Here is a 27,942-nt window from a genome sequence, read left to right on the forward strand (position 1 = left end):
TTAAAAACAAGAGCTGTCACTGCTTGGAGGCATAGTGGAGAGCACGGAAATGAACTCTCTGTATTTTGTTGGTGAGAATGGTGAACCGTGAGCCAGGAATCATTTTGATTACTGGTGATCGGTTAAAAAACAAGAACAAAAAAGGCAATGAAACATGAAAAAATAGGTATTATGCCATCAATGTCCCTCACTTCATAATTATTAAAAAAAAAAAAAGAAACATTTTTGAAGATATTTTGTAATTTCAATAATTCTGGTGAAGTGGAGACACCATTGAACAAATAAATAAATCTAGACATACCCTTAAAAAAGTAGTAATGATGCTGACACAAGTGCATTGGTGGAGTTGAATGATCTGGAAAAAAAAAAACAAAACAATTTATTAAACAAATGATGGACATCGATAACAAACCAAATGGTTATCAATAGAGCCAGACGATCAAGTGCATAGAAGCCTGATTAAAAAAATGCAAAAAAAAACGTGAAAACACACAGAGAGAGGTAATGAAAGGAGAAAAAAAAGCTTGGAAATATGGATTATCGTCAGACGCATGCGCAGTAGAAGTTTCGGGGAGACGCAATCAAGGTGTATATATACAATTGTCTACCTTAAAATTGTCTACTTTATATATACATATATAAATATATAAATAAATACATATATATATACATACATATAAATACTATACATATAAATAAAATAATAATTATGGTAAAATTGAAAATAATTCATATTTGAATCATATTAATGAATTAAGGCCAATGGGATTTAGATGAATGACTAAACAAAACAAAAGAATGTCGATTCTTCATTAAAATTCCTTTTAAATCAATAATATCTCATTTAATGAGCAATCATCCTTTCGCCATTTTTGTTTACAAAGAATTCTAAACAGACTTACAATTACAATTTTTGTTTTTACCACAAATTATTATTTTCGTTATGGTTGTATGGACAAGTAAGAAAAAACAATATGGCCGCATGTAAATATGATATAATTGATAATAATTATTATTACTACAAATAATAAATAATATTAATAATATAATATTTGTATACAATAATTTGAGGAAGATGGGTTTATTTATGATCAATTATTGATAATTAATTAATAATTTATCATTAATTGATAAGCATTGAAAACTTAACGTCTCTTTCCAAAAATAAAGATGGAGAACTTTTTTTTCTATTTTTTTCTACATTTTTTTATTCTATCTTTAGATAATTAGTTTAGTATTGCCCTGTAAATATTGAATTATATGATAATTATATAAATAATTAAATAAAATAAAAACATTTTACTTATGGTATCGTTATTTTATAAAACAAATTTAGAAATTTAAATGTATTATTTTATCACTTTAATTGTTTATAATAAAATATTAATTCAATTCTGTATTCTTCTGTAAAAAGATATTAAATTAATTCAAGCATTTGGATAAAAATTGGATTATTCTACGATAATTTTCTGGTTAATTTATTTACTTTTTTAAAAATCAATTGTTTTAATTACAAAGTATTTCAATATCCTTTCAAAATGTTGCTTATTTATAGAAAAGAAACTTCTGTGCTTCTCTTTATTTAAATTCAACCACAAAATGGTGAACAATTGAATAAACAAAAGTTTAAGAATCGTACTAAAATAAAAAAATTCTCTTCTACCGTGAAGAAATAATTCAATGCAATTATCAATCGACCAGTAATGAAAGAGAAAAAAACTCTACTATTTATGATACTGATGATGATAATGATAATCAACAAAATAAGTAAATAACTTTTTTATATCAATAAAATGATGTCGAAACTAATAAAAATATATAAAACAAAACTACTTATGTAGATAAAGATGTTAATATTTTTTTTTTCATCTAGTACCATATGAACACGAAATTTTATTGATATTATTATAAATAATTATCAAGCATTATTATTTGTTAATTATTTCAGGAAAATTAAAAATAACGATAGACAAAGAATATAATTTGAAAATCCATTTTTTCTCTCAAAAGAGTTATTTATACTGTGCTGCTACTGTACAACTACTGTACCACTGCATCATTTAAACAGTATTACTATTGTTTAAAAAAAAAGTACAATGGTTGCTATTTGCATACTGCATTAAAATATGCTAAAAGAATAGTACAGTGGAATTTTAATTTTATTTTATCAAATAGCTAAATAGATTATAAAATTACAGAATAAAATCGTGTGTGGACTCAAAAATTCTTCCTTACCGACTGTGAGTGTAAGTTAAAGGAACAGCAGAAGCGAGAATAAAAGTGAAGTGAACAAAAATACGCAACAATATTATAAATTTTAGAGGTATTGCACGCCATTATAACAACAGTCTCGGCAATAAACAATATCATCCTATTCGGTAACATGATTTAATATCGAAAAATTATCAGTATAATTAATGCACTAAGGGCTAAGACGTACACTTGCTAACAGTCTGTAAAACTTTAAATTGAGGATAAAATACACTTTTTATCAATACTGTATAACTGCTACTACCTTGTATTATTATCATAATATAAATATAGTACAACAAAGCCCATTCTTTATCGTATTATCACAATATTATTGTATTACAGTAACTACTGTACAGCATTATTAAATAATACGTTACAAAGAAAAAACTCGAAATATAAATAAATATTTAATTATGATCAATTGTCATTTTGTCTTTAAATTATCATACACAGAAACATTCTTTTTTTTTACCTGAAAAATCAAGAGATTTAAAAAGTGTTTAAAAACAAAACACTTAATTCTAGATTTGAGTCAAAAAACTACTCGTAAAATAAAATTTCGTATTGTTTAACAATAATTGAATTTAATTCCATGGAATAATTTTTTTTTCTAATAAAAAAAGTCGGCACGGTTTGTCATGCACAAAAATTCTAAACATAAATTCATTAAAAAATAAATAATTAATTATTTTGTATAATTTCAAGGTCGAAATGGTTGCTTGCAGACTACAGTGAAGAATAATTCATCCGAATCCAACTTCAAGATATTAACAATATTAAATAATACAAACAAATAATAGCATTTTTATAAATAAATTTTAAACATTTCGAAGAGTTTAAAAAAATACTATAGTTTGTTTATGACGTTTAACATTATCAATATTTAAGTGTTTAATTATTACTCAACACTTAAATGTACTGTACAGTATCAGTAACTTAAATTAAGTTTCTTCGTTACTTAATTAATTTCAGTACAACACAGTATGTCAGTAGTGTACAGTATTGTACAGTAGTTGATAATTTAGCAATGCAATACAAATAACTCGATTGAAAACTTTTAAAAAATTTCTATTTATAGATAATTAGAAAAAAAAATTCATTATTAATATTATTTTCTATCAATTAGTTGAAGAAAAAAACATATATATCAATAAACTACAATAGAAAACTTTGAACTTGTAAGAAAGTGATAGTGTACGTTTGAGGCTCAATAAAGATTTATTAAAAGAAGTAATTTAAAATTAAAATAAAGAAAAAAAACAATAAAAAAGAATAATAAATCTCAAGCTCAATAAATAGATGAAGATAAATAAAATGAGCTATGCTTTGAATGTGATTAAAATGATTATCATACGTATAATCTTAATGTAGTGATAAATGAAAGGAAACTGAAATTTAATAGTGTAGAAATATTTCATAAAAAAAAAAAAACATTTATGTCTGAATTACGTCTCTTATTATTTTTTAACATCAAATCTATCGTACACAATAAAATCAAAATAAATTTTATTTCATGCTTAGATTGATTCAAAAACCTGATCTCTCATGAGAAGATACTTTTCATTCAAAATTGAATGAGAATGCAGTATAATCTAAGCTTACTTAATTTGTTATTAATTCATAAAGTAGTCAATTTAATTATAAATTTTTTATAAGCGAAATGAAGAAGCTGATCATTTTAATAAATGATACAAAGTAAATCGATTTCATTTTAAATTTATTTTTTCCTTTTCAATAAAATTAAAGTTTTTATTTAAAAAAAAAAAAACTAATCTACATAACCAATAAAATTCTAAGATTAATTATCTATTGATAATTGGAAGAAAAAAAATATTTGAAAAATACTCATATTCTTAATGCATGCTTTAAATCAATACAAAAGAAACCCTAGAGACTATTAATTATTATGATTGCAAAAAACAGTGTGTACAGGTTCGTATGCTCGCGGAGAAAAATAATCAGAGCTTTATTACTTGTCTACATCAAGTACACTTATTCTAGAAAACGTTACTAGAATTTTAGTAAAATTTTATTTGCAGTCTAAAAGAGCTTCTCATATTTAGAATAACCAAGCTGCGATAATTTCATATGCAAAGAAATCCTAATTATTTCCAATAGTTTTGGATGGCTGAGCAGGCTAAGGCGTCATTATAGTCAGTTGCGTGGATAGAGAGGTCGTAGGTTCGAATCTCCCCAATGGAATATTTTTTACTAGACCTCAATCAGCATTTTTCGCAATCTTAAAACTGTGTATACGTAAAATTGGTGTTCAACATTCATAAAATCTAACAAAAATAATTTTTTAATTATTTAAATAAATTGTTGCTCATTTTACCGAATTATTAATTTCTTCCATATGTTGTTGAATAATGTGATATAATTAGTAACAATAATATAAGTAAATTTACTAGAATTTATTGTAAACCTCGAGTATTTATTGACGAGACATTTCTAGTAAATTTTGCTTGACTCGACGATTATCCATATAAGTGGAAGAGTTTTTCGTAAAGTTTTCTAGAATTCTAACAATATGGCTATGACTATTTTCTCCGTGTTCGTTTAAACAAAATAGATTAAAAGAAAAAGAGAAAAAAAATATATATAAACAATGAATACTAAAAAATTAAAAACAAGCCTGATTGGAGTTAAAAGCAACAAAATCTCGATTCTAGACCACATCGAGTCTCATCACCCACTGTGATAGGACTATTTATTATCTTGACATAAGTAGTTACTCTTTTCTCTCTCTATCTCTATCCTTTCTTCCTTTTTCTATCATTTTTCTTCTTTTTTTTTCATCGATTTTTTCAACTACTTTCTATTACTTCCACTGTTTCTTTTCTATTTATATTTTTTAAATATCTATATCTATATGAATACAAATATATACATATATATATATACATTGATTTCATTTTTTAATATTTTTTGAACAATTTAATTATACTCTTCGAGTCTTTCCTCTATTCTAAAATAGTAGTTGATATAATCAATCTCTTTCCGTCCTCGATCTGAGCCTCTTCAATATGAGGACCATGTAGAAACTCAATTTACTCGTTAGGTCCTTTTTATACCCGCTATAGAACTTCTAGCGCGTTATTACTTTGTTTACTCTTATTCAAGTCAATTGTCATTTATTTTTCTTTACAAAACGAAGGAATTGAAAAAACAATTATCACTTTAGATCCATTTTTAACATAAAAAAAAGTCTGAAGGTCCAAAAGAGGACTCATTTCAGACAATGAAGGCTTTATGTAGGTTTAATTTCAAACGATGAAGGTTTTACGTAGGTTTATTTTGTGAGCAAAAGAGTTCTGTTTAGATACTATTGTCATTTAAACTGAGCTGAATATTTTTTAACTCATAATGGAGATGAGTTAACAATTATTATTACAATAATGAATGTTTTTTTATTATGTTTTAATTTATTTCCTAAGATTAAATAAAAATGAATCAACTGGTGAATTTTTTTAAAAATTTCGTAGAGAACATTATTTTATTATTATTATATTTTACTCTTGTATACCCAACTGGGTTTTTACATTTCGACTATATACACTCAATACAGACCAACTTATATCTAAATGAACTTAAGTTTAAATTATAAAAATAATTTTTCTTTTTTTTTTTTTTTGCACTGTACATTATGCTGCACGCAAGGGGGTTGCAGTTTTACATCCATAATCTAAAATCACTCTTATTTCTCTACATGCTCCCCTTCCCTCCAAACCTAAGTCACCGCCTTCCATACAACTCACACTCTACTTTTTCCACAAACTCGCACAGCTCAAAACAGATGTTTCCCTTGAGCAATTCTACAATAAGACTTTGAATCTCCAATTCGCCTTGATCTCCCTTCCATTTAATTAAAAATTTTTTTATTTTTTCTGATTGTGGCCTAATGGCTTCACTACAGCACAACAAATGGCATAATGTCTCACTGCACCAACCACACAGCCTACATGACCAGTCCCTCCAGCCTTTTTTACCACCTCTTCCCACATTACCACACCTGATCCTGGCCCAGATTTCTTTATACCTAGAGTTTTTTATTCTTTGGTTCCAATACACTGCACCATTGTCACCAGGCTTCAAAATTGCATATATGGGGTTATATGTGGACCTCAGGATTAGATCCCACTCTTTATTTTTGTACCTTCTTTCCAGTTTGTCAAGACCGCAGGCAAATCGCGCTGCTATCGCACCCGCAGCAACTCCATTTCTTATGTCTTGAATTATCTCAGTATCCTCTATTTCATAGCAAAACTCCGCAAATGCTTTTCCCCATGCTGATTCTTTGTTGTTTAATATACCTCTTACCTCTTCGAGTAAACATATCTTCGGCCAGCGGTCATCGTCCATTTCTAATACTTCCCATAAATATCTACAGGCACGTTCTTTGAGTATGAATTCTATCTCTTTAACTCCTATCTCATTTCTCCAAATATACTTGGGCGTATTCCTAGCAACGCCGAGAATCGCCTTGCAATATCTGCTTTGCACCTTTTGAAGTCTCTCAATCTTACCAAGTCCCCATATCTCTACCCCATACACCGCCATGGCTCTGACAATTGTTTCCATCAGATATATCCTTTCACCTTTTAGGTCTCTGCCAGCTCTCTTGAACAGCCCCCATGTTGCGTTTGTAGCTTTTTGAGCTTTACTCGCCATTCTCTCCATATGTACTGTTCGTAGAGAACATTATAAAATAAAGAATTAAAAAAAAAGCACTATTTTTAATTTTGTAAGTAAAAAAAAAAAAAACAATCCAAATAAGAAAATATCTATCCCTAATGTTTAACGTATTATCCAATATCAATTCTTAAATAATTGTGGTCAGTAGAATTCATATAGACAAATATAAAGTTAATTATCTGGGATATTAACCACTTAGAAGTATTACTATACATCAATATACGCAAAGCAGCTGAAAAAAAAAATTAAAGAGAAGCACAGAGGTGGTAAAAAGATCAGTTGAATTCAAAAATTGAAACATTTTTAATTATTTTCTCATAATATTCATTGGATAAATGAATAAATAAAAAAAAATTACAATTTAACAATCGAACAGATATAAATAAAATAAGAAAAAAGAACCAGAAAATCAACCTGTAAACGTGAAATAGAGTTAATAAAAAAAAAAATGAAGTAAAGAAATCGGTTCTTTTAAATTAAACTTTTCTTTGCAATTCTAAATCATATCTCATAAAGTTCATCACCTCCACACATCTAAAAGACACTTTTCTATTGTCACAAAAAGTATTTTGATGGAAAAAAAAAATTTTAAACGATAATTTCTAAACCGATTACTTTACTACATTTTACAAAAAAATTAACTAAAAATCTTGGTACAATTAACTGTACAGTACTGTACCGATTCTAGACAATACATCATTTATACTGTATATAAATCTTACATACCGTATTACTGTATCGACATTATTGTAATAATGCAGTATTAATATTACAATTTTCCATCGAATACTTGCTACTGTTATACATTGATGTACAGTAACAGTACCGTATTTGTACAAACATAATATCAATGCTGTATACGTACCGTTACCGTAATGTTACCGTACTAAGTCAACTTTACTGTAGTATTACGGTGTCGACATAGTAATAATAATACGGTATTAATCTAGTTACAGTATGTATGTCTCTTCTTTACTACTGTTGTACAGTATTAGTATGATATTTATATAATAACTATAAATATGTTACTAATACAGTATTGATACTGTATAACAATGTACTGTACAAATACGGTACTGGTTTCATATTACGGTTCGACTGAAATAAATACAATATTAATACAGTATTAGTACTGTACAAATACTGTACAGTTAATTTGCCAAAGAAAAACAAACGAAAACTGTTTAGAAAATGGACCACTGTGGTTTAAATGAATTAGACAACGGATATATTAATTTACAGTAAATAAAAAAAAAGTAAAACAATAAATGAAACAATTTAAAATTGGTTGATTTTCCATCCACACTCTCTCCGCAATCAATAACTCTTATCTAATACTCCAACTCTTACCGGAAATAATGAAGTAATTATAACTATACGTAATATGATAATTATTATATTTATAATAATAATAAAGTTAATATTATCACGATTATTATTTACTTAACTTAGAATATAAGTAGTAATTAAGATGTAAGGTAAATAAAAAAAAAATTATTATTATTGATATTAAGTAATGATAATGATAATATCAATTAATAAAAGAATGTAAAAGAATTAAAAAATTTCAAATGAATGAGTAAAATAATTGATAACAAATTAAAATAAAAAAAAAAATATTGTGCAAGTGAACAACATCACACATCGTATATACATACTATTTTACTATACTACTGCAACTATTTACAGTGATATTGAGATTATGTAAACAACAAACGACGAAAAATAAAAAATAATAATTCATGAATTATTTGACAATTGATTGACAACAAAATGAAATGAAAATAAATAAATAAACAAAAATATTATTGTGTTTTTATTATTTTGTTTTTTTATTCTTTCAAATCACAAAGCAGTGTGTTACTCTGCGTAAAAAGACCAGAAATGTCTGAATGTATGCTCAGACAGATGCTGTATTTCTTACGAGAAAGTGACCGTAATAACTATTTTGCTGTATTTCTTACGAGAAAGTGACCGTAATAACTATTTTGATTCTTCACCGTGAAGAAAAAAAATTCTTCTTTAAAATTTCGAAGTATGTTTAACATTAATCGATTTATCTTCGACTATTGTATTTAGTTACATAATTTCGTTTTATCTATTTGACTATTTATGGGTTTGGAATTCAATGAATGAATTTTATTTCGTCCCGATAAATGAGCTTACTTGCATTAGCACCAATGAATCTGATCATCAATCAGGATTTACACTAAATAAATGGCCAATGAAAATTCATTGGAAATTTAAAATAACACCTAATACTTGACTTGGTTTGTTTACTTTTTTTCTTTAAATCTACTCTCCTGTTAATTACAAGTAAGAAATTCCCAAAAACTTGGGAAGGTATTGCAATTTTATATCCTTTCATTTCTCAATTAATAAATAATGCAATGCATTTCTGTTTGAACAAATTGATATTTTTTTTAATGACTAATCACTAATTTATTTGAATTAAAAACATAATATATTGTTTATTGAGCTTTTCTTAGATGTGAGAATTAAAGAATATTATAATTCTGTCTAATAATTATTTAAGAATAATAACATTGATTAAAATTTAATATCACTTGTAAGAAAAGCTTAATAAACAATTTATAATATTTTTAATTCAAATAATTTAATTAATTAGTCATTAAAAAAAAATTGCTTAGATACATGAGGCAAAAAGGAGTGAACGTTTTTTCTACGCATTATGACGAATATTTTCCCGTCTTAAAATTGAAAATTGCCCTTATTATCACTGAAAATCGTCTCACAATTTTTTTTTTCTTTTTTTATTCATAGGTTAAATTACAATCTGTTTTGTAAACAATGAGTAATTTTGGTGTAATTATTGTGTCTTGAGGTGTTGTTGATAGAGGATAGCCCAGCGGTCATCACTCTAGAATCTTGTAGTTAGGTCCAGTGGTTTATATTTCTTTTTAAGTCTATTTCTCTCGCTGTCTCTATTTAATATTGTTGAAGCTAGTCTGTTGGAGTGATATTTAAGTCGTTCGATGTACCTTGTGCTGAATTCTGTTATTTCATTTTTGACGGCGTCTCACAAATGGAGTAAAATGGCGCACGTCGACTGGACAATTGGGCTTTTTACTGTAAGACTTTTTACTATGATAAATCTGTAGAAAAAAATAGTGTAATATTCTTTTCATGAAAGGAATTTATTTTTCTTTCTTTAACTTTAAAGAATAAAAGTAAATTATTATTTACATTTGTTTTTAATACAAGAATATTGATTCATCATGAGTATTAGAGTAATACAATAATTATCTCACGGGAAACTTAATCAGCGTCGTAACTTCTATGTCATCGAGTCATTAAATCTGATCAAGTAAGAGCTTCTGCAATTCCTATTACTACTCTCGGCAGAGCAATTAGATTATTCATGAAAGCGACGTAAAACCGTTACATTTGTCTGCACGACGGATTATCATTCATCCTCATATAAATTCTTTCAAGCGTCTGAGCAATTTTCTTTATCTGCTGGTGCGCGAGATAACGTGAAGGAAATGGTTAAAAAAAATAAGTCAATTAGTTGGAAAAAAAGTTAATGATATAAATAAAAATATCTATTAACGTTTCTTTCTTTTTATTGGGAACAAATGGATTAATAAAAAACAAATTTTATTATATAAAAATTTTATAACCTTAGTGAGAATAAATTAATTAGTAGTCTTTAATAGAATGATGGAAGGGAGCATGTTAAGCATAAGAATTATGTAAAAGCTTTGAAAAATTTTACAATGGACATGAAAAGTGTGAAAAAATTCATGTGTTATTCAGCATCAGAAAGCTTCAGAAGTTTCAAAAAATGAAGTATTATTTGAAGAGAGCTTAAAAAATTGTTCTTGCTTAAAAAAAGCTCTAAACATTCTTAATGATTAAAAAAAACCCTCAAAAAGTTTAAAAATTCATTTAAAAAAGTGTTAATTAAATTTTTTAAAACTTCAAAAATTGTAAAATTTTTTAAAAATGTCAAAAATCTTTCAAAGAGTCGAATTATTTACTGAAAAGTTTTATAAAAACCAGGACTGTAAAGGAAACATGGAGTAAAATGAATCTCTCGATTTTTGCACTGAGAAAAAAATTTACTTCATACAAGAAATATTTCATTCAATCATTAACATCGACATTTCAAATAGTGGCAGTGGAATATTTCTTCAAAATTACGAATATTTAATTGAAATCATTTTATTTACTCAAATGAATAAAATGTCACTTGTTTTCAAACTTGTCATAACATTGAAGTAAATGATAAAATGTGTTTCTGATAAGACTACTATTAGATTGAATTAAAATACTATCTTGAAATTACTTCAAGTTTCTTTTATTAATTGAATAAAAAATTACAAAGTTTGCAATGATCTTAAAATATGCTTATTACTTAACTCACAACATTACGCATATTAGTAACTTCAACCCTTAAATGCATAGCGTATCAAAAATGAAACAGTAACTTGATGCCCTTGTCAAATACAATTTTTTCAACGTGTGGACTTGGCTGTATGGTTATTTGATTTCTTGGCCCATAATCGTTCTGAGTGAAAAGAAAAAAAAACGGCCATGGACTAAGGCGCGAAAAGAAATGTCATTTCCAAAAAGTCTGAGCGTCGTTGGTGTACAAAATTATGCATTTAAGGGTTAAAATTTAAAAAAAAAAAATTATTTCGCTCCGAATTTACCTGATACTTAAACCTATTTATTTATTATCTTGTAAATAATTAAATTTAACTTTTGAATATAAAACAATGTACTTCCTTACGTAGATTTGTATTCAATACCAATTATCCAATATTCTTTAACTTTTCATTAATTTCGTGGAAACTACGTATTATATAACTCATTTAAAATATATATTTCAAAGGATAATCCCTAGACTATTTGAAATTGGTGACGTAATTCCTGACTTTATTACTTGCCAACTTAAACAAACTTTCCTACCTCCTAACTTGTGTCCTTAACCTCTTATTTACCCCTTCCATTCGATCCTCAATGAATAGAATATTCAATCTATTATCCCGTAATTGTAATTTATCCTTCAGACAAAAGAAGTGATTTTTGTTCACAGATAAAATTTAAATGATAACAAATAAAAAGAAAAACCAACAACGTTCATTCTATTATGTGTTTTTTAAGGGAAGAAACAAAATAATATAATAAATAAAAAAAAGGGAATATAATCAAGAGGAATGAAAGGAAAGGATAGTAAGAGTAAAAATAAAATAGTACGAATCGGCAGAGAAAGGATCGAAACGACAAAAACGGAAGCGAACTACAACCGCATCTAAATTACACTGGGAATTCCATTTAACCCAGCGTCTTTTCTCCACAATGGACATCCTCCATGCTGCGAAGGATCAACATTTTCTTCAATTTATAGATTTGTTTTCTCTAGATAGGTGTGCATTGTAAATTATTACATGTAAATTTTCATTATTCCTTTGTCTCTGCTTTTAATTAACTGCAAAGATTCATCGATATCGATAGCCTTCAGATCATGGAAGCTATATGAATATCCATCTCTACCTATGACAACGAAACACATATCGTCTGTGAAGACAACAAATCAACGAGAAAAGCCAAGATATATTATATTTTCATTATAAACTAAACGTAAAAATGAATTGTCAAAACGTGCTGATATATTTGATCATTGTAAAATTGAATATTTTGTTGTTTATTGAAATTCACAACGATATCCATATGCTATCATGAATATTGATATTTTAAATATTAAATATGCACTTTTGTATGAAATGTATGCGAATTTTTATTCATCCTATTATAGTAAAAATATTAAAAGACCATACTTGAATAGAGAAAAATTTATGGACCAAAATTTGTCGAACATGGACGATAGGACTCCATTGTCAATTAAGTGACCTATGAATAATATGTTAACCTATATTTAAAAAGGGAAAATAAATTCCATAAGAGTCGAATATTTATATTAAAAAAAAAAAAGAAGTAAATAAATTTAAAATGAACAATTTTCAACTGCTTTTTTGTTCACGTTTTAATTAAAAAAATTATTCTGACATTTTATTGAGTTTACTCACCTTGAAAATTGTAATGACAAATCGCAGAGCAATTAAATGGGTGAATTGTAAGGTAGGAAACGATAATTGGTAAAAGACCTCATGGGAATGATTCCTTCGATAGTCGATCAAGTAAGAGAAGGTTGATAAGTTTAATGAGTAAATCGGAGAAATCGAGAAAAGAAAAGAAGAATTTTATGAAACGATTGAAAATATTTTTAATTTACAAAAATAGGTCTGAGCACACTTTGTCTGTGCTAACACGACGAACTTTTCATTAGGAATTGTTTATAACAAATTTAAATAGTCTTGTTTTACTTTAATTAGACGTCTAGATGATGACCAGGGAAAATATTGAAATGAAAAGTCAATTCTTGTACTTTTATTTATTATAAAAGAAAAACAAAATACGCACGAAAGTTAAGGAATTCAAAATATTCTCAAGTTACTGTTTTAGAAGAAAGAGATAAGAAAAAGGGCTGTTGAATATGACATATTCATTCATATAAGTAAAATTGGTAAAAAAGTTATTAAATTATTGGATAAATCTGAAGTATTTGACATATTCCAAACCAACTAAAGAAAAATACGATAATGGTATCCTGAGGGGTATCAAGACGGTTTTTGTAACATTATTACGGAATTTATTTTCCGCGAGATTCGCACGAAGCACCATCAACCATAACCCAAGGCCCCCAAGGGATACTATTATCACAAGATAGCCAATATTACAACCTATATTCATGTATATCACGTTATAATGCACATTTTTTTAGCTGTAATCCCAATAAACTTCACGAAACGGGTAACTTATCGATTACACAAATGAAAAATATCTAAATAAAATATTACCCTATTATTGGCTAACTATTCCCGCACAGAAAAAAATATATGTGTAAATATAAAAAAAAAATATATTTATAAATATATATTTATATTTATTCATATATATTTAAATAATAAAGAATTTGCCGCATTTCATATATGATTTATATATATAAAATATATTATTGATATATGTAAGGTATATCATAATATATAATTGAAGTATATTCTATTTATAATTTTTATATTCTTTAAATATTTTTTATATGCATATTATTTATAATCTTCATATACTGTGTGAATGAGTATGATATATATATATATATATATATATATAAATACACATATATTTAAAAAATATTGTTTTAATAAAATAAAGAAAGGAAAAAGTCAAACATAATAGTACCATTTATATTTTATTGTAATAAAATGTAAGATAAATTTCGTATACTAATCTTTAATACAAAAAAAACGTTTTATATTTATATAATATAATAATATATTCTTGTATATATCTGGTATATATTTTTTTTCTCATATAAAAAAATTATATGTCCAACATACATATGCATATACATTTTTCATATAAGGCATATATCCATTAATATATTTAACAGATAAAGAAATTGCCAAAAATATATGGCATATATTTTCAATGATATTTACACATATATTTTTTTCTGTGCGGGTTATATTGGTAAACTATTGTTCAATAGATCCAATAATCAACACTAAAAAATATCAACATTTGTTTCTCAGAAAAATAAACACTAAATTTTTTGAGGATGTACGAACGTTAATTTTTCCACGAAAGAATTTTTTGAAGTTTTGATATTCGATTGATTTGTTTTTAATTAAAAATTTTATGACAATTTCAGCACAATTGTGCTGCTAGTTTTCGAGAACTATTAATTTGGAATTGATTTTTTACACAGACTCCAATGGAGATCACGTGATATTTTATTAAAACTGTATTACCACTCAATAGGTGGTTTACTCTAGATTACTTAGTGTTTGATAAACAAATTTGCTTTTCTAATTAATTTAATAATTTTTATTATTACCAAGTAATAATCATTTTTAATACACATTTTTTTAGCTGTAATCCCCTATAAACTTTTTGTATAGTTTGTTCGTACACATTTTACCTTAAATACTTTAGGCAGGAATCGAACAATATGGCATTGTCTTGTCAGACTCTGCACTGTAAATCTCAGTTTTCCAAAATGCATTATTTTAATGCGGATAAGTGTGTTAAATATAACATCACCCACTTTTAACGCAGATCTAAGTGTTTAAAAAGTGACTACAATGTTAATCAAATAGGTGACGTCATATTTAACACACTTATCCGCATTAAAATAATGCATTTTGGAAAACTGAAATATACAGTGTGTCTCGAAGGACTCTACGGTTTATTTATTGTTAAAAAATGTTTTTTAACTGTTAAAAAATATTTCTTCACAATAAAATGAGATTTATTCATTATAAAATCACTAATGTGTTCATAACTAAGGCTTTTTTATTATAAAATATTTATTAATAATTAAAGACCATTAATTAAAACAATTAAAATCGTTTTTTAACATTCATAAATTTATTTTGGTTATTTTTTAATGCCATAAAAAGCGGATTTTGGTTCGTTTTGAAATATTTAAAAATGGAATTGGGACAGGAATGGATTCCTAGTTTGGTATTATTTGTAATTTATATCAATATCCACTATTATATTTTTTTTATGGACAAACATGAAGAAGTTTATGATAGGGACTCTTCAGAAATACACTAATTCATGGCTTGTTCAGTGGCGGAATAAATAAGTCATCAGTCTTCATTAAAGGTTAATTTAATACACCATCAGTTAGAGCGTCGTAATGAAAAGAATAAACAATAAATGTCACGATGAAAATCTCAATATACAGGTTAACGAGTTAAACAAAACACGACAATCACATTAACCTGTACTCAAGTCATTAATATACTTTTGTGGGGTTTTATGTTACAGTATGGAATAGTCGACAGTCTGAAGTAATCTTGATGCATATATGTACCACCTTTTGGGAGATACGTTTGAGCGCATTTGGTTGAAGCTGTAAACCCTAATGGCAGAAGTTTAAAGCAAGTCCTTGCGGAGTAATTCGTATACACGTTGGTATACTACATACATTTACGACCGCGCCCATTTGGCACACCCGATTATTATTTGCTTAACTCAACCTAGCCGCATTGTATTCCACCAACCTCCTTCTATCCTTCCTAAACCGGCTACACTTTATACACTTCTGGACATTACACTCATCTTCTTTGTCGATTATTCTCGGAATTACAATGTAACCCCCCTCATATAAATTTCGTCATTCCTCAGTGTTTTATTGCATTGTACATCTAAATGCATCGTATTCTTTTGATTCAATTGTTCGTAGAGATATTCAGGACCCGTACCGAGATTAAAATCAAGTTGTGCTATAGGTGCAATCTTGACTGGATTAATGTTGTTACCATGACCGAAAGACAAATAAAAATAGATGCATTTTGGAACACCCACCCACTGCAAATCCAAGTTGTAGACACTTTCAAAATGCTAAGCCTCTTCAATGTTAAATGTCGTAAACAAACTATAGATTTTTTACACACTACGAAACGTGTAAAGTGTCCACAAATCATGCATAGTTTGTTAATGGGCATTTTACATTGAATACACTTTACGCGTGTTATTTTAACACGTTTGTAAAATCCTGGGATTTGTTTAGATTTATAAATTTAAACAATAGAAATTAATTTTTTTTTTTACAGTAAAATGAAAGTGTTATAAACAATATCCGACCATTTGGAGATACTTTGTAAATCTTAAGCGTGTTAAAATCACACACTTTGAATGTAGAGTGTATGTATAGTTATTTTTAACAATATTCTGTTGATCTCTTTTCAACACTGATAATTTGATGGGTAGAATATATTAAAAATAATTAATTAATTATTTTCAATGGATTGCAATAATACTTTTACTGTGAATATTTGTGTTTTATTTTAAAACATTAAAAGTGTTTTAATATGACGTCACCTATTTGATTAACATTATCTTGATTTTAAAACACTTGAAAATGTTTTAAAATCGCTTGAAAAAATTTTTAAAACGTATTTAAGTGTTTTAAAATCGAGACAATGGGAAATTATTTAGAATTGGAGCTTCAGACAGAAGTTACTTTAAAATATTTTTTATAAATTAGGGCTTATTTCTGAGGATTCAAATGTTAAAGGTAATTATTTAGAATTTTAATTCCAGGCAAAAATCGCTCCAAAAAATTCTCCACCACCTGAAAACTATTTTCTTAGGTAGAATTAGACAATTGAAGGTGGGGGAGACATGTTTCATGAGGTTCAGGATTTTTAGGTATAGGTATAGCTTGAATTCAAATAATAAAGTGACAAAGAGGATGGAAGGTGCGGGGGGTGTTTAAAGGCCATAAATACTTTTGGAATTTTTGAAAATATTTATGTCCTTTTAACTCCACCACCGCCACCTTAAATTCACTATTTGTACTCTCCGAAATAACCTCAAATGCACAAAAAATTTTTTCGAGCGATTTTTGCCTGGAGCCCAAATTCTAAATAATTACCATGTTAAATTTAAGGAGTAAGAGTTAAAATTTTGGGTCACTGCATAAGTAATAATGAGTGCTAGTAAGCAAAAACATCGATTTCGAAATCTCTCAGGAGTAAAAAAAAAAACCCCAGTGTTCTTTGCGTTGGTATGAACGGAGACATCATAAATCAATGTAAAAATAAATACAAATTTACTTATCAAAGAAAAAGTGTTTAGATTTTGATATTAAAGAATTTTCTACATGCCTGGATTCGAATCCTAAATGAGTATATGCTAATTAGTCAAAAATCGGCTATTAATAAGAAAGAATTTCTTTCAGGAGCTCCAATGCAATGCTTACAATATATTTTCAAGGTCGTTTAAATCATAGCTTCATGGTATGATTTTTGATCATATTTACTCAGTGTCCCAATATGTCAAGGAGTTGATGATCAAGATGCGTTGGTTATGAGGTTTATATTCTTTGATAGGAATAACAGAAAAGAATATATTATGTATGAAATAATGAGAGCTTTGAACCAACAATGGTATTTTCGTCTTCATCTGTGTGAGCATGTCAAGATCTATTAATAGTTTAACTGAAGATTTCTATTCTGGTTGTACTGAACGTAATTCTTCACAACTGAGTAGCACCATAGTCAAACGTTTCAGTGGTGAATCAAACGTTTTAAAAGAACCTCCATTATTTTTTTGTGCTCATCTTAAAATGTTAGAGCTTTAAAACTATTCATCATTACTAGATTTTTTTTAATTGAAATTAATTGAAAATGAGTGAAAATTTAAATCAAATGGAAAATTGTGCTATATGTCAACAATCAGCGAAACAAAAATGTGGATCGTGTAAGAGTGTTTTTTATTGTAGCCGAGAACATCAAAAGTTGGATTGGAAGAAACATTCAAAACAATGTAGACTTTTTGAAGTAAGATTTTGTTCTCTATTGTTTCAAATCAATCCCCAGTAAGTAGTTTTAAATCCAAGATCCAAAGATATTCTTGGTTACTTTTATGGAAATCAGGGTAGTCATCTAGGAACAGGGATTCAAAATTGTCCAAAAGCTCATTCAATCATCGAGCTTTTTTGGTTCCAAAGAGTCAAATTTATTCTTTTATCCTTGCTTCATTTTACAGACCATATTGCAGGGATGGGCAAACTTGTACTTTTGCAGAGCACCAGTAAAAAGGTCTACCTAGTAAAATCTTATACCTCTCTCACTCGCAGGAGTATTAGCTCTGAAAATTATACCTGGAGAGCCACGTTTGCCCATCTCTGCCATATTGGTAATTTACACGGAAAGAAGGATTAGGTAAAAATTATCCTGCAGTTCAGGATAACTAGAACACTCTACACTGACAAAGCAAAATTTACCCTACAGCAGGCATGGGCAACGTTTTTCAAGTCAAAGTCCCTTTTAAGGTTAAGAATATTTGTACAATAAGATCCATAATGTAAATGATATTCAGTAATCCAGGTACTCAGTCACAGGGACTTCAGGAAATCCCACTTGCCCATGCCTGAATTACAGGGTAATTTTTACTCAATCCTTGTTTCTGTGTAGAAATAGCAGAGAAGAGAGACATGAATAGAAGTTTATTTCAAATGGGCCAATGTGTTCCAAAAATTTAGTATGGGTTCTTATGGAGCCAGGTAGGAGTTTAACATGGGTGGGGTGGTCTGGGGTGATCCCTAAACAGAACACAGCATTGAACTTCTATGCAGGTCTATTTTCTCTGAGAAATACACAAAAACAAAATCAATGATAATATTAAATACCATAAAAATGACAGATAGCTGAGGATAAAAATGTGGGTAGGCACTTAATAGCCACTAGAAAAATAGAAGCTGGTGAAGTAATTTTGATAGAAAAGAAACCATTGGTAGCAGCACCTCAACAAGGTACTAATCCTGTATGTCTATCATGCTATGTATCACTGACTAACGACAATGCAACTCCATGCCAAAAGTGTGGCTGGCCATTGTGTAATAATTGTCAAGAGCATGGAGAAGAATGTCAATTCACTGTCAACCATCGTGATAAAAAGGTAAATGCCAAAATATTTCGTCTAAAATCATTCATAATTGATGGGAAATTTTGTTCAAGGTTTCCATCACAGAGTTTGGAATTCCTCATCCAACTTATAAATGTATTGGCATTGTTCGGGCCTTGTCATTACGACAAAGTGATCCCGAATCCTACCAGAAGCTGCTAAATCTTGAGTCTCACTGTGATGCTAAAAATTCCAAGAGACATGAAAGACTTAAAGAAATAGCTGATTTTGTAATGAGGTTTTTTAAAGTAGATGACATCAATGAGGAGGAAATAATTAAAATAGCTGGGATTCTCGAGGTAACCGATCAAATAAATCCAATATATCTTTAATTCAAGTAATAATGATTAATATATAACACATAGATTAATGGACACGAAGTCCCAACATCTGAAACCCCACATGTGGCAGTGTATGATTTAGCATCCTATTTTGAACACGATTGTCGAGCTAATTGTTCCAAGAGCTTTACTGAAAATGGAGGGATTATTATTCGATCAGCCTTGCCTATTTGTAAAGGTTGGTTTATGAATAATACCATGTAGATAATAGTCTAACAAATTTTTATTCAATTGTTTATTTATTTAAATGTTTGATTCTAATGTATTAACACAACAAGAGGTTTACAAAAAAGGGTGCTTTCTGCTAATTTTTTTCTTTTTTTATTATAAATACTTACAACTTTTCCATTAGGGAGAGTTATTTAGTTGTACATCAAGTGTATTCTTTACATTAGCTTACAAATCATTTTACCAAGTACTTATGTATATATTTCGAGCATTCAAACAGGAAGTTGACAATATAAACACAGTTTGGCAATGTGGTCAATAAGATCTGCTAATTGTAATTATTAAACTATTTCTCGAAATTTTAGTCACTATAAATTCTACATAGATTATTTTCTCAAATGTCGTGTAATTAAGCAAACAAAATGGCGCTAAAGATATAAAATTAATTATCTTTATCATTATTTTGCCACCAAACTATACAAGATAAAGGATGAAATCTGAAGACTTTTTTTATTTAAAATTCTAGCCACTAAAAATTTTATTTAAAACTTTTTTTTGTATCTCTCATAATTTTCAAGAACAATGCAATAAAAAAAAAAATAAAATTCCAAATGGTTTTTTCAATATTAAAACCCTTGTCACGATGAAAGCACCCTTATTAAAAATGACAATTGTTTTCAACATTTTAAAGAGTATTCTTTCAAAATTTCAACAGCACTAAAAAATTTTGATTTTAAAATCGAATTGACTATAGTAATTCAATGTAAATAACAAAAAAAGTCCATTGTAATTTCACTAGGAATATAAATGTAACCAACAATGTCATAATAAGCTATCATCATTGAATGAAAAGAAACCAATTCACAAGTCAACTTACCATTTTCAGGCGAGCACATAACAATGTGTTATGTAGACCCACTATGGGGTGTGACAAATAGACGCCATTACTTATTAGAAACGAAGCTATTCGAGTGCAAATGTGGTCGATGTTCAGATCCAACGGAATTCGGGAGCATGTTTAATGCTCTAAAGTGTAGGAAAGGGTAAGAAGTGTGCATGTTGTTGAAAAAATATGAAGATCACGTAAATCGAGATCGGGACACTCGAGATCGTGAGAACCCACCTCGATATGTGTCTTAACTCAGCATTTTCTCTATTGTACATATAAGCTATATATACATACATAAGCAGTCTGTATATATATCTATATATTGCGACAACAGAGATGTGTATATGAACGTAGACACGAGGTGGAAAAGCCCGTTATCGGCTTTCCAGTGAATTATAGCACTGTTAGGCATGTATTATGCATCGCGTTATTCGATCCGTAAAACAGCGAATGCGGAGGATCACTTCTACCCGAGACTTTCATAACGACCAATAAGAAATTGCCGGATTACGTTTGTGCCAAGTGCCAGGACTCAACTTCATGGGATACAATTGAGATCAAGCTTGAGAGTATTGGGATTGAACTAGCTCGTATGAAGAAGGATGATATTGATGCTTGCAAACAATTTATTCAACGTCATTCACAAACATTACATGACAACCATTTTTATTTGGTTGACGTGAAACTTGCATTAGTTCAACTAATCGGTCAACAGGATGGCGGTTTACCAGCACTAAGTGATGAATTACTTAATGAAAAAATTTCACTTTGTAAGAAACTTGATCAACTTCTGCAAACTCTTGTTCCTGGTAAATTGCATTTCAATTATAGGGTGATTTATTGATTAACCTTTAGAATAGAGATTTAACTTTTTGGTATTTACTTTTACTTTTAAGGATGTATGACACTTTTATGAATTATATTTTTAAAGCTTGAGATTTGAGATATATAATGAAAATTTCTAGAAAAAAATTTATAACAGTCAACAAATAATATTTAATTTAGGACTCCGTAGTGCAATAAATAAAGTATTGTACTCATCTTTCAATAATTGCGATTAACCATCATATAACTGAAGTAGACCGATCTTCGGATAAGAACGTGGTCAAGGATTACATATTCTTCAAATGCAGTGAAATGAAAAAAAGATTCAGTTATAAAATTAGGCAAACAGACGTGTTTTAGCGTAGTAAAGTAAAAACATCTGAAGGTATGAAATAATTCTTTGATGTAGGTATAATTATATTTAATTGATATATTGAATAGAAAGTAAATTTCTGAATTTAAAAATTTTTACCAGCCTGCATAGGACTTTTTACTACTTTTTTGGTAATTTTTACCAGCCAAACTAGTACTTTTTCCTAAGTTTTTTAGCTATTTTTACTAAAGAAATTGTTAATTGTTAATTTTTTTGTTGGCTAGTAAAATTTACTCTAAATTGACTCGTAAAAATTCCTAGAAAATTTTCTCCGTGTACTTAAAAATTCTGTAAATATACTGTGGGATTTGACTGGACATACATCCTTAAATTCATTTTTTAACATGAGAAAAATTGCATCCTATAAGTGAATTTTGTTTATCAGCAAAAACATTTTTAAAGGCTTGAAAAACATTGCTGGCAACTGAACGAAAGTAAAAATCATTTTAAAAAATAATTTAACATCGAACCCTTATTGTCTATTTCATTAAAATCATTATTATGACAAAATAACTCCACTGACTTATTTTATATTAATTACAGTCGTTAAAAATAATTTTTTGTTTAATATTTAATTTTTAATTTCTTATTTAGAAGTTATTATTATAGATTTGATTTTTTAAATTAAAAGTTTTGACATATCTCAACGTTTTGAAGTCTCTGAAGTTGGAGTCCATTGTTCTCAGCAAGATGTTTGTGTGTACGGTTCGTGGACTTTTTTTCCATTTCGAATATCTCGAGGAGAAATAATGACATCAACTCTAGACCAATTTCATTCGATGTATAATTGCATTAAGAACTCCTAATAAGGTTTGAAAAAAATTTTAATCGAAGGTTTTGTGAATAACAAAAGAACTATTTAAAAAACTATGAAATTTAAATCCAAGTTAGGTAGGGTGGTTTCTAATATTAGAAGACATCAAATGAAAAGTTGATAGTTTCAGTAGTTTTTTTTTTACCTGTAAAATTTTAAAGCTGATTAATCAATCGATGCTACAATAGGACTGCAATTTTTATAGGTTTCTTAAATACTTTCAATAAATCACCCTAATTTATTTTTGACAAAATAATAAAACATAATTATTAATTAATTGATTTTATTACCTAATTTTCTATTAGCTGAGCATCGAATTAGAGGATTGATTTTATTTGAAGCTCATGCAGGAATAGCAGAATATGGTAGACGCCAAGGAAAAGATGAATTACGAGGAATGTTAATGGTAATTAATTTTATAATTAAATTATAATATAAAATATTTTTAAAAATTTATAATGTATTATTAAAAAATATATTGTTTGATTTTAAGCTATCGAAGCAAGCATTAGAGGAAGCCTATCAACTTCTCCGTTATGAACCAGAAGTACTTCCTGAAGGCAAAGTAGCACGCATTGCAAAAAAAAATATCTCAGAAATGAATTTAATTATCAAAGCATTATCTCAAGCTGCTGTCACACCAATGTAATGATAATAATTCATAATAAATCATAATATCACTATTAGACTCGTTTAATTGAACACACAAAATTATCCCGATCTTCATTCTCTACTTTATCGACTGTTAAAGTCGCAGATTGAAATAAATAAGCATAAAAATGAATTCTTATTCTTAAAATATTAATAAAATAATTAAAAATAAATTTTGTAGCTTAAAATTTGTTGTTAATAATGATGTTATTTTTTAAACAATTAAATTATCAATTAATTTTGAATTCCTAGTTTATCGGCAGTGGTAAATTAAATTTGTCGATAAAAAAAAATAAAAAATGGAAGTAGTAGACATGGGAAAAAAATTCTGTACATAAATTATTTATTCGCAAAAATGGATGTGTCGAATGAAAATATCGATAAAGTATCATTAAACAATTTAATGGAAACAATAGAGATAACTGGTGAAGAATGTCGTATTTGTTTAAAAAAATCATCTAGTATGTGGCAAGTGTTTGATAATCAACACGAAATAGCACGTAAAATAATGGCTTGTGCTGCTGTACAGGTTAGAAATTTTTGACAGAACAAAAGAATATATTAAATTTAATTTTAAAACTTTCTTAAAAAAATACCAATTTTATAAATCAACAATCAACATATTTTTTTAAAATTAATGTCAAAATTTTTTAACTTAAATAAATTTTTTTTTTAACAGATTAATGAAGGGGATGGTCTTCCAACAATAATTTGTTGTGATTGTCGTCGATTATTATATTTATCTTACGACTTTAAATGTCAGGTAGAAAAGAATGACAGTAAATTACATCAACTTTTAGAATTTAAACAATCATTAAACCAATCAGTAATAGAAGCATCAATAAGTGACCAAATAATAGTCAATTCTGATAATGAAGTGAAATCTGATGATAATCTAATGAATGATGACCCACTGAACGTAACAAGTGATGGATCAATGATCTTTGAAGTCAGTAACGAGGAATTCAAACCTATAAGCTCTGATTCCAGTCCGGAAAAACAAGTTCTACATGAAAATGAATTAGTACAAAAGCTAGAAGCTCTCGTAGATTCTCAGGATGATGTGATAAAAGAAGAAGAATCAGCGATGATTGAAGAGAGTGAATTATCAGATGAAGATCCAACGGATGCATACAGTCATGACCTGTTTACTGAGAGAAACGATGACGAAATCAAAGAAGAAAATAGTGAACCTAAGTCAGAAGGTTTGATTTTATCACGAGAAAAATGTTCTGAATGTTCTAAAGTTCTAGAATCTAAATCAGCCCTCCAAAAGCATATGAATCTTCATCAAAACGGATCAACACTTCGGTATGTTTGTTATATGTGTGATGAACAATTTTCTAGTATGGATAAATTAAAAGGTCATGTAGCCAAAGCACATGGAACTTTAAGAAATGATAAAAAAGATGATAGTGATAATGTAAGTAATAAAAATGATGCTGATAAAAATCTCGAATCTCATCATCTAGGAGAAAACATAAGAAAAAATGATAAAAAAAATTATAAATTTTCATGTAAATATTGCCCAAAACAATTTACTTACGAAAAAGCATATTTAACTCATGCTAAAAGACATTCAGAATACAAGAATGACACACAAGTTTCCAATGATTCAACTTTGATTGGAGATTCACGTAGTAATGATTCAGAAGATGATGATTTACCATGTAATGGTCTTCAATGTACACTATGTGGTAAGCTTTTTGCCACAAAAAGGAACCTCAAAAGACATATTTCAACTCATAGTGGTTTAAAATTCCATTGTCTAACATGTAACAAGGAATTTTCGCGAGTAGACAAGCTAAAAGAACATGAACAATCAAAACATAATGACTTTGATCGACAATTTGATCAGTCTGATGATGAAAATAACACTGATAATGAAAATAAAGCTCAAGATAATTCAAATACAAAGAAAGAAAAACCTAAAAATCGACCACACAAGTGTCAAATGTGTCCAAAAGCATTTGTTCAAGCTCAATCATTGATCAATCACATGGAAAGACACAAGAGAGTGAAAGATACCCAGAAGAGATTTTTGTGTGAAGTTTGTAGCAAGTGTTTTGCTCAAAGTGGCTCTCTGGTGGCTCACATGAGAACTCACACAGGTGTAAAACCATATGTGTGTAATGTTTGTAGCAGAGCTTTTACTAAAAGCACTTATCTTCAGCTACATCTCAGGACTCATAGTGGAGAAAAGCCTTACATTTGCCAGTACTGTTCTCGTGCCTTTGCTAGAGCCAATACCTTGGCTAGACACATCACAATGCATACTGGTGAAGCCAAATATCACTGCCAGATCTGTATGAAGTCATTCAGACGTTTAACATCTTTGAATGAACACACTTATACTCATACAGGTCAAAGACCTTACGCTTGTAAAATCTGCACCAAGAGATACAACAATGCTGGGTCTTTGTATGCTCATACCAAGAAGTGTAAAGCTCAGCAGCTTACACATGGTAATGTGGCATTTGGAAACGTAGGAAATCATCAGGGTAATCAGGGAAATCATCAAAGCAGCTTACAAACTCATGCTGATAATGATGCTAATCAACAAAATCCAGATGATTCTACTGTTCAAATGCTTCAAAATTATTCTCCAAGGAAATTAGGTGATGAATCTGGTATTGTTAGTGCTACTAATTCTTTTATGATTACCAATGTTCAACATCAAAAGCCAGTTATGGCCAATGTTATACAGTCTTTTGGAGTGGATGAGTCCAATGTTTATACTGTTAATAACAAACAATTTAAGAACTCTTATTATATTTATCCAAGCATGTAGATGAATTTCTTTTTCGTCAGAAGAATCTCAGAAGGCTGAACAACATGTTAGTGTGAATGAATGACAAGTGATAATTGTATGTAATTATTAATCATGCTTTTGTAAAAATGTTTCAGTCATTTTTGCTTAGTAAGTGAAGCTAAAAATCTTTGTTTTAGGATCTTAGATATTATTTTTCAAATTTTATTTTTAATTTTATCTTGAAAATGTGATCATTCGGAGAAAAAACAAGTCGTTTCAGTTCAATTTTCTTTCCTAGTTTTTTTATCATAAATTTATTTGCTTCATCAAAGTTTATATTTAAATCTCTATTAACATAATTTCAATTTGGACATGAATGAGGTTATTTATAATGGAAAAAAATGAATAAAATTGAACTGAAACTGATTATATTTCTCCTAACATTCACCATACATCTCTAGAAGGATGATGTAATTTTAAATACAGTTTCAGAAGATAAATATTCAATTAATAATAATAAATCACATTTTCAAGATATTAAATAGATTTTTAATCAATCAGTTGATTAATAACATATTTAATAGTTGAAATTTCATGACACATTGGTGAAGAATCTAAGGACTTGCAATAGAATTGTACAGTAAATGACATTTAAGAATCTACTATAGTAAAATTAGACAATTAATATCCATTTCATAAACTAAGTTTGGATAATAAAATTTTTAATCAATTTTGTAGAGCTCAAATGAATATGTATATACATAAATGTATAAACATTTAGATCAAATTTATTTTTATCTTGCTACGTAGATAATAAACAGAATATACAGTGATAATGTATACGTTTATACTAATATTAATCAGATACAAATATTTTATAATAAATTTTTATAAAAAAACAATCTATAAAAATTAATTTACTCACTTTTCCGATAGTTTTTTTTTCATTTTCTATCATCTCCGCATTATAACATGTTTGTCAACAACAACAGTCCAAAATGTAACCGCCGCTTTGTCACCGCCATCTTGATACAGTAGCGTCCTCTATAACGACGCCATGGAGTTTCTCTTTTTGAATTTAAAATAAATATTTTTTATTTAGGATATAATAAAAAAATAATCTTATACTAATAGAAATTAGTTATTAAAATATTCAATTGCCATTAATAAGGGAAATAAAAATAGTAATTTAATAGTAAATAATGGTTAACCACAATAATAACAATAGGTTAATAACAATTGTTATTGAAAAGTAGTTAAAATTAATATTTATATAAATAAATGACAAGATTAATTTGACAAATAATTATTAGTAATTTCTTAAAAGTACAAATTACTATAAATGCACTTCAATCTGAAGATATTACTTTGAATTATTAAAATAAGTGACAAAATATGTAAATTTTTCAAGGTTCAATACACAAAAAAATTTCATCATTGAATAAAATTTGTTAGAATGCAATTGATTCAATAACGGTAAATAATTATTGAAATTTATGCTCACTCTATCGACATACAGGTCTAAAGTTCAATTCCTGAGTTCATAATCACGACGAATTTCATGTCCATTAAAAAAAATTTACTTTGAATCAGCAAAAAATAATCCATTCTTATGAACAAGAAAATATTAGTAAATAATGCTCATAACTACTCAAGGAAAGATGAAAAATA

At 28.0% G+C, this 27,942-nt stretch overlaps 4 protein-coding genes across 5 annotated transcripts in view; 3 read left to right on the top strand and 1 right to left on the bottom strand.

The window, feature by feature from the left end:
• The window catches only part of LOC118071468 (lateral signaling target protein 2 homolog), a 39,113-nt gene extending 37,949 nt beyond the window's left edge, over positions 1 to 1,164 (top strand). Inside the window, exon 5 of the mRNA XM_035090641.1 lies at positions 1 to 1,164. Coding sequence (XP_034946532.1) covers positions 1 to 75 — 75 coding nt within the window. The 3' untranslated portion in view covers positions 76 to 1,164.
• On the bottom strand, positions 302 to 27,930 carry LOC118071469 (uncharacterized). 2 transcript variants are annotated; one of them, XR_004690890.1, is made up of 3 exons: positions 27,776 to 27,930; positions 27,197 to 27,339; positions 302 to 355 (listed from the first exon to the last, which is right to left on the bottom strand). XR_004690890.1 is itself a non-coding variant. In XM_035090642.1 (3 exons), the coding sequence occupies exon 3, from the start codon at positions 6,931 to 6,933 to the stop codon at positions 5,989 to 5,991; it is 945 nt and encodes a 314-aa protein (XP_034946533.1). In that variant the 5' UTR covers positions 6,934 to 6,938; positions 27,197 to 27,339; positions 27,776 to 27,930; the 3' UTR covers positions 5,750 to 5,988. The 2 variants fall into 2 exon arrangements, 1 of the variants encoding a protein (XP_034946533.1); XM_035090642.1 differs by lacking the exon at positions 302 to 355 and adding an exon at positions 5,750 to 6,938.
• On the top strand, positions 18,048 to 23,551 carry LOC118071465 (SET domain-containing protein SmydA-8-like). The gene is made up of 8 exons (XM_035090636.1): positions 18,048 to 18,332; positions 19,198 to 19,452; positions 19,512 to 19,757; positions 19,824 to 19,977; positions 20,854 to 21,010; positions 21,304 to 21,665; positions 23,174 to 23,274; positions 23,362 to 23,551. The coding sequence occupies exons 1-8, from the start codon at positions 18,180 to 18,182 to the stop codon at positions 23,515 to 23,517; spliced, it is 1,584 nt and encodes a 527-aa protein (XP_034946527.1). The 5' UTR covers positions 18,048 to 18,179; the 3' UTR covers positions 23,518 to 23,551.
• Positions 23,828 to 27,109, top strand: LOC118071464 (zinc finger protein 568-like). The gene is made up of 2 exons (XM_035090635.1): positions 23,828 to 24,048; positions 24,199 to 27,109. The coding sequence occupies exons 1-2, from the start codon at positions 23,875 to 23,877 to the stop codon at positions 26,308 to 26,310; spliced, it is 2,286 nt and encodes a 761-aa protein (XP_034946526.1). The 5' UTR covers positions 23,828 to 23,874; the 3' UTR covers positions 26,311 to 27,109.
• Positions 27,931 to 27,942: the final 12 nt, after the last annotated feature.

Source organism: Chelonus insularis, unplaced genomic scaffold (assembly GCF_013357705.1).
Source record: "Chelonus insularis isolate UGA/USDA-ARS -01 unplaced genomic scaffold, ASM1335770v1 contig_85_pilon, whole genome shotgun sequence".
NCBI lineage: Eukaryota > Metazoa > Arthropoda > Insecta > Hymenoptera > Braconidae > Chelonus > Chelonus insularis.

Coding starts and splice junctions, on each gene's coding strand:
- LOC118071469 (XM_035090642.1), bottom strand. CDS start 6,933: ATGGAGAGAATGGCGAGTAAAGCTCAAAAAGCTACAAACGCAACATGG.
- LOC118071465 (XM_035090636.1), top strand. CDS start 18,180: ATGAGTGAAAATTTAAATCAAATGGAAAATTGTGCTATATGTCAACAA. Junction 18,333..19,197: donor AACAATGTAGACTTTTTGAA/GTAAGATTTTGT, acceptor TAAAAATGACAG/ATAGCTGAGGATAAAAATGT. Junction 19,453..19,511: donor TCAACCATCGTGATAAAAAG/GTAAATGCCAAA, acceptor ATTTTGTTCAAG/GTTTCCATCACAGAGTTTGG.
- LOC118071464 (XM_035090635.1), top strand. CDS start 23,875: ATGGATGTGTCGAATGAAAATATCGATAAAGTATCATTAAACAATTTA. Junction 24,049..24,198: donor TGGCTTGTGCTGCTGTACAG/GTTAGAAATTTT, acceptor TTTTTTTAACAG/ATTAATGAAGGGGATGGTCT.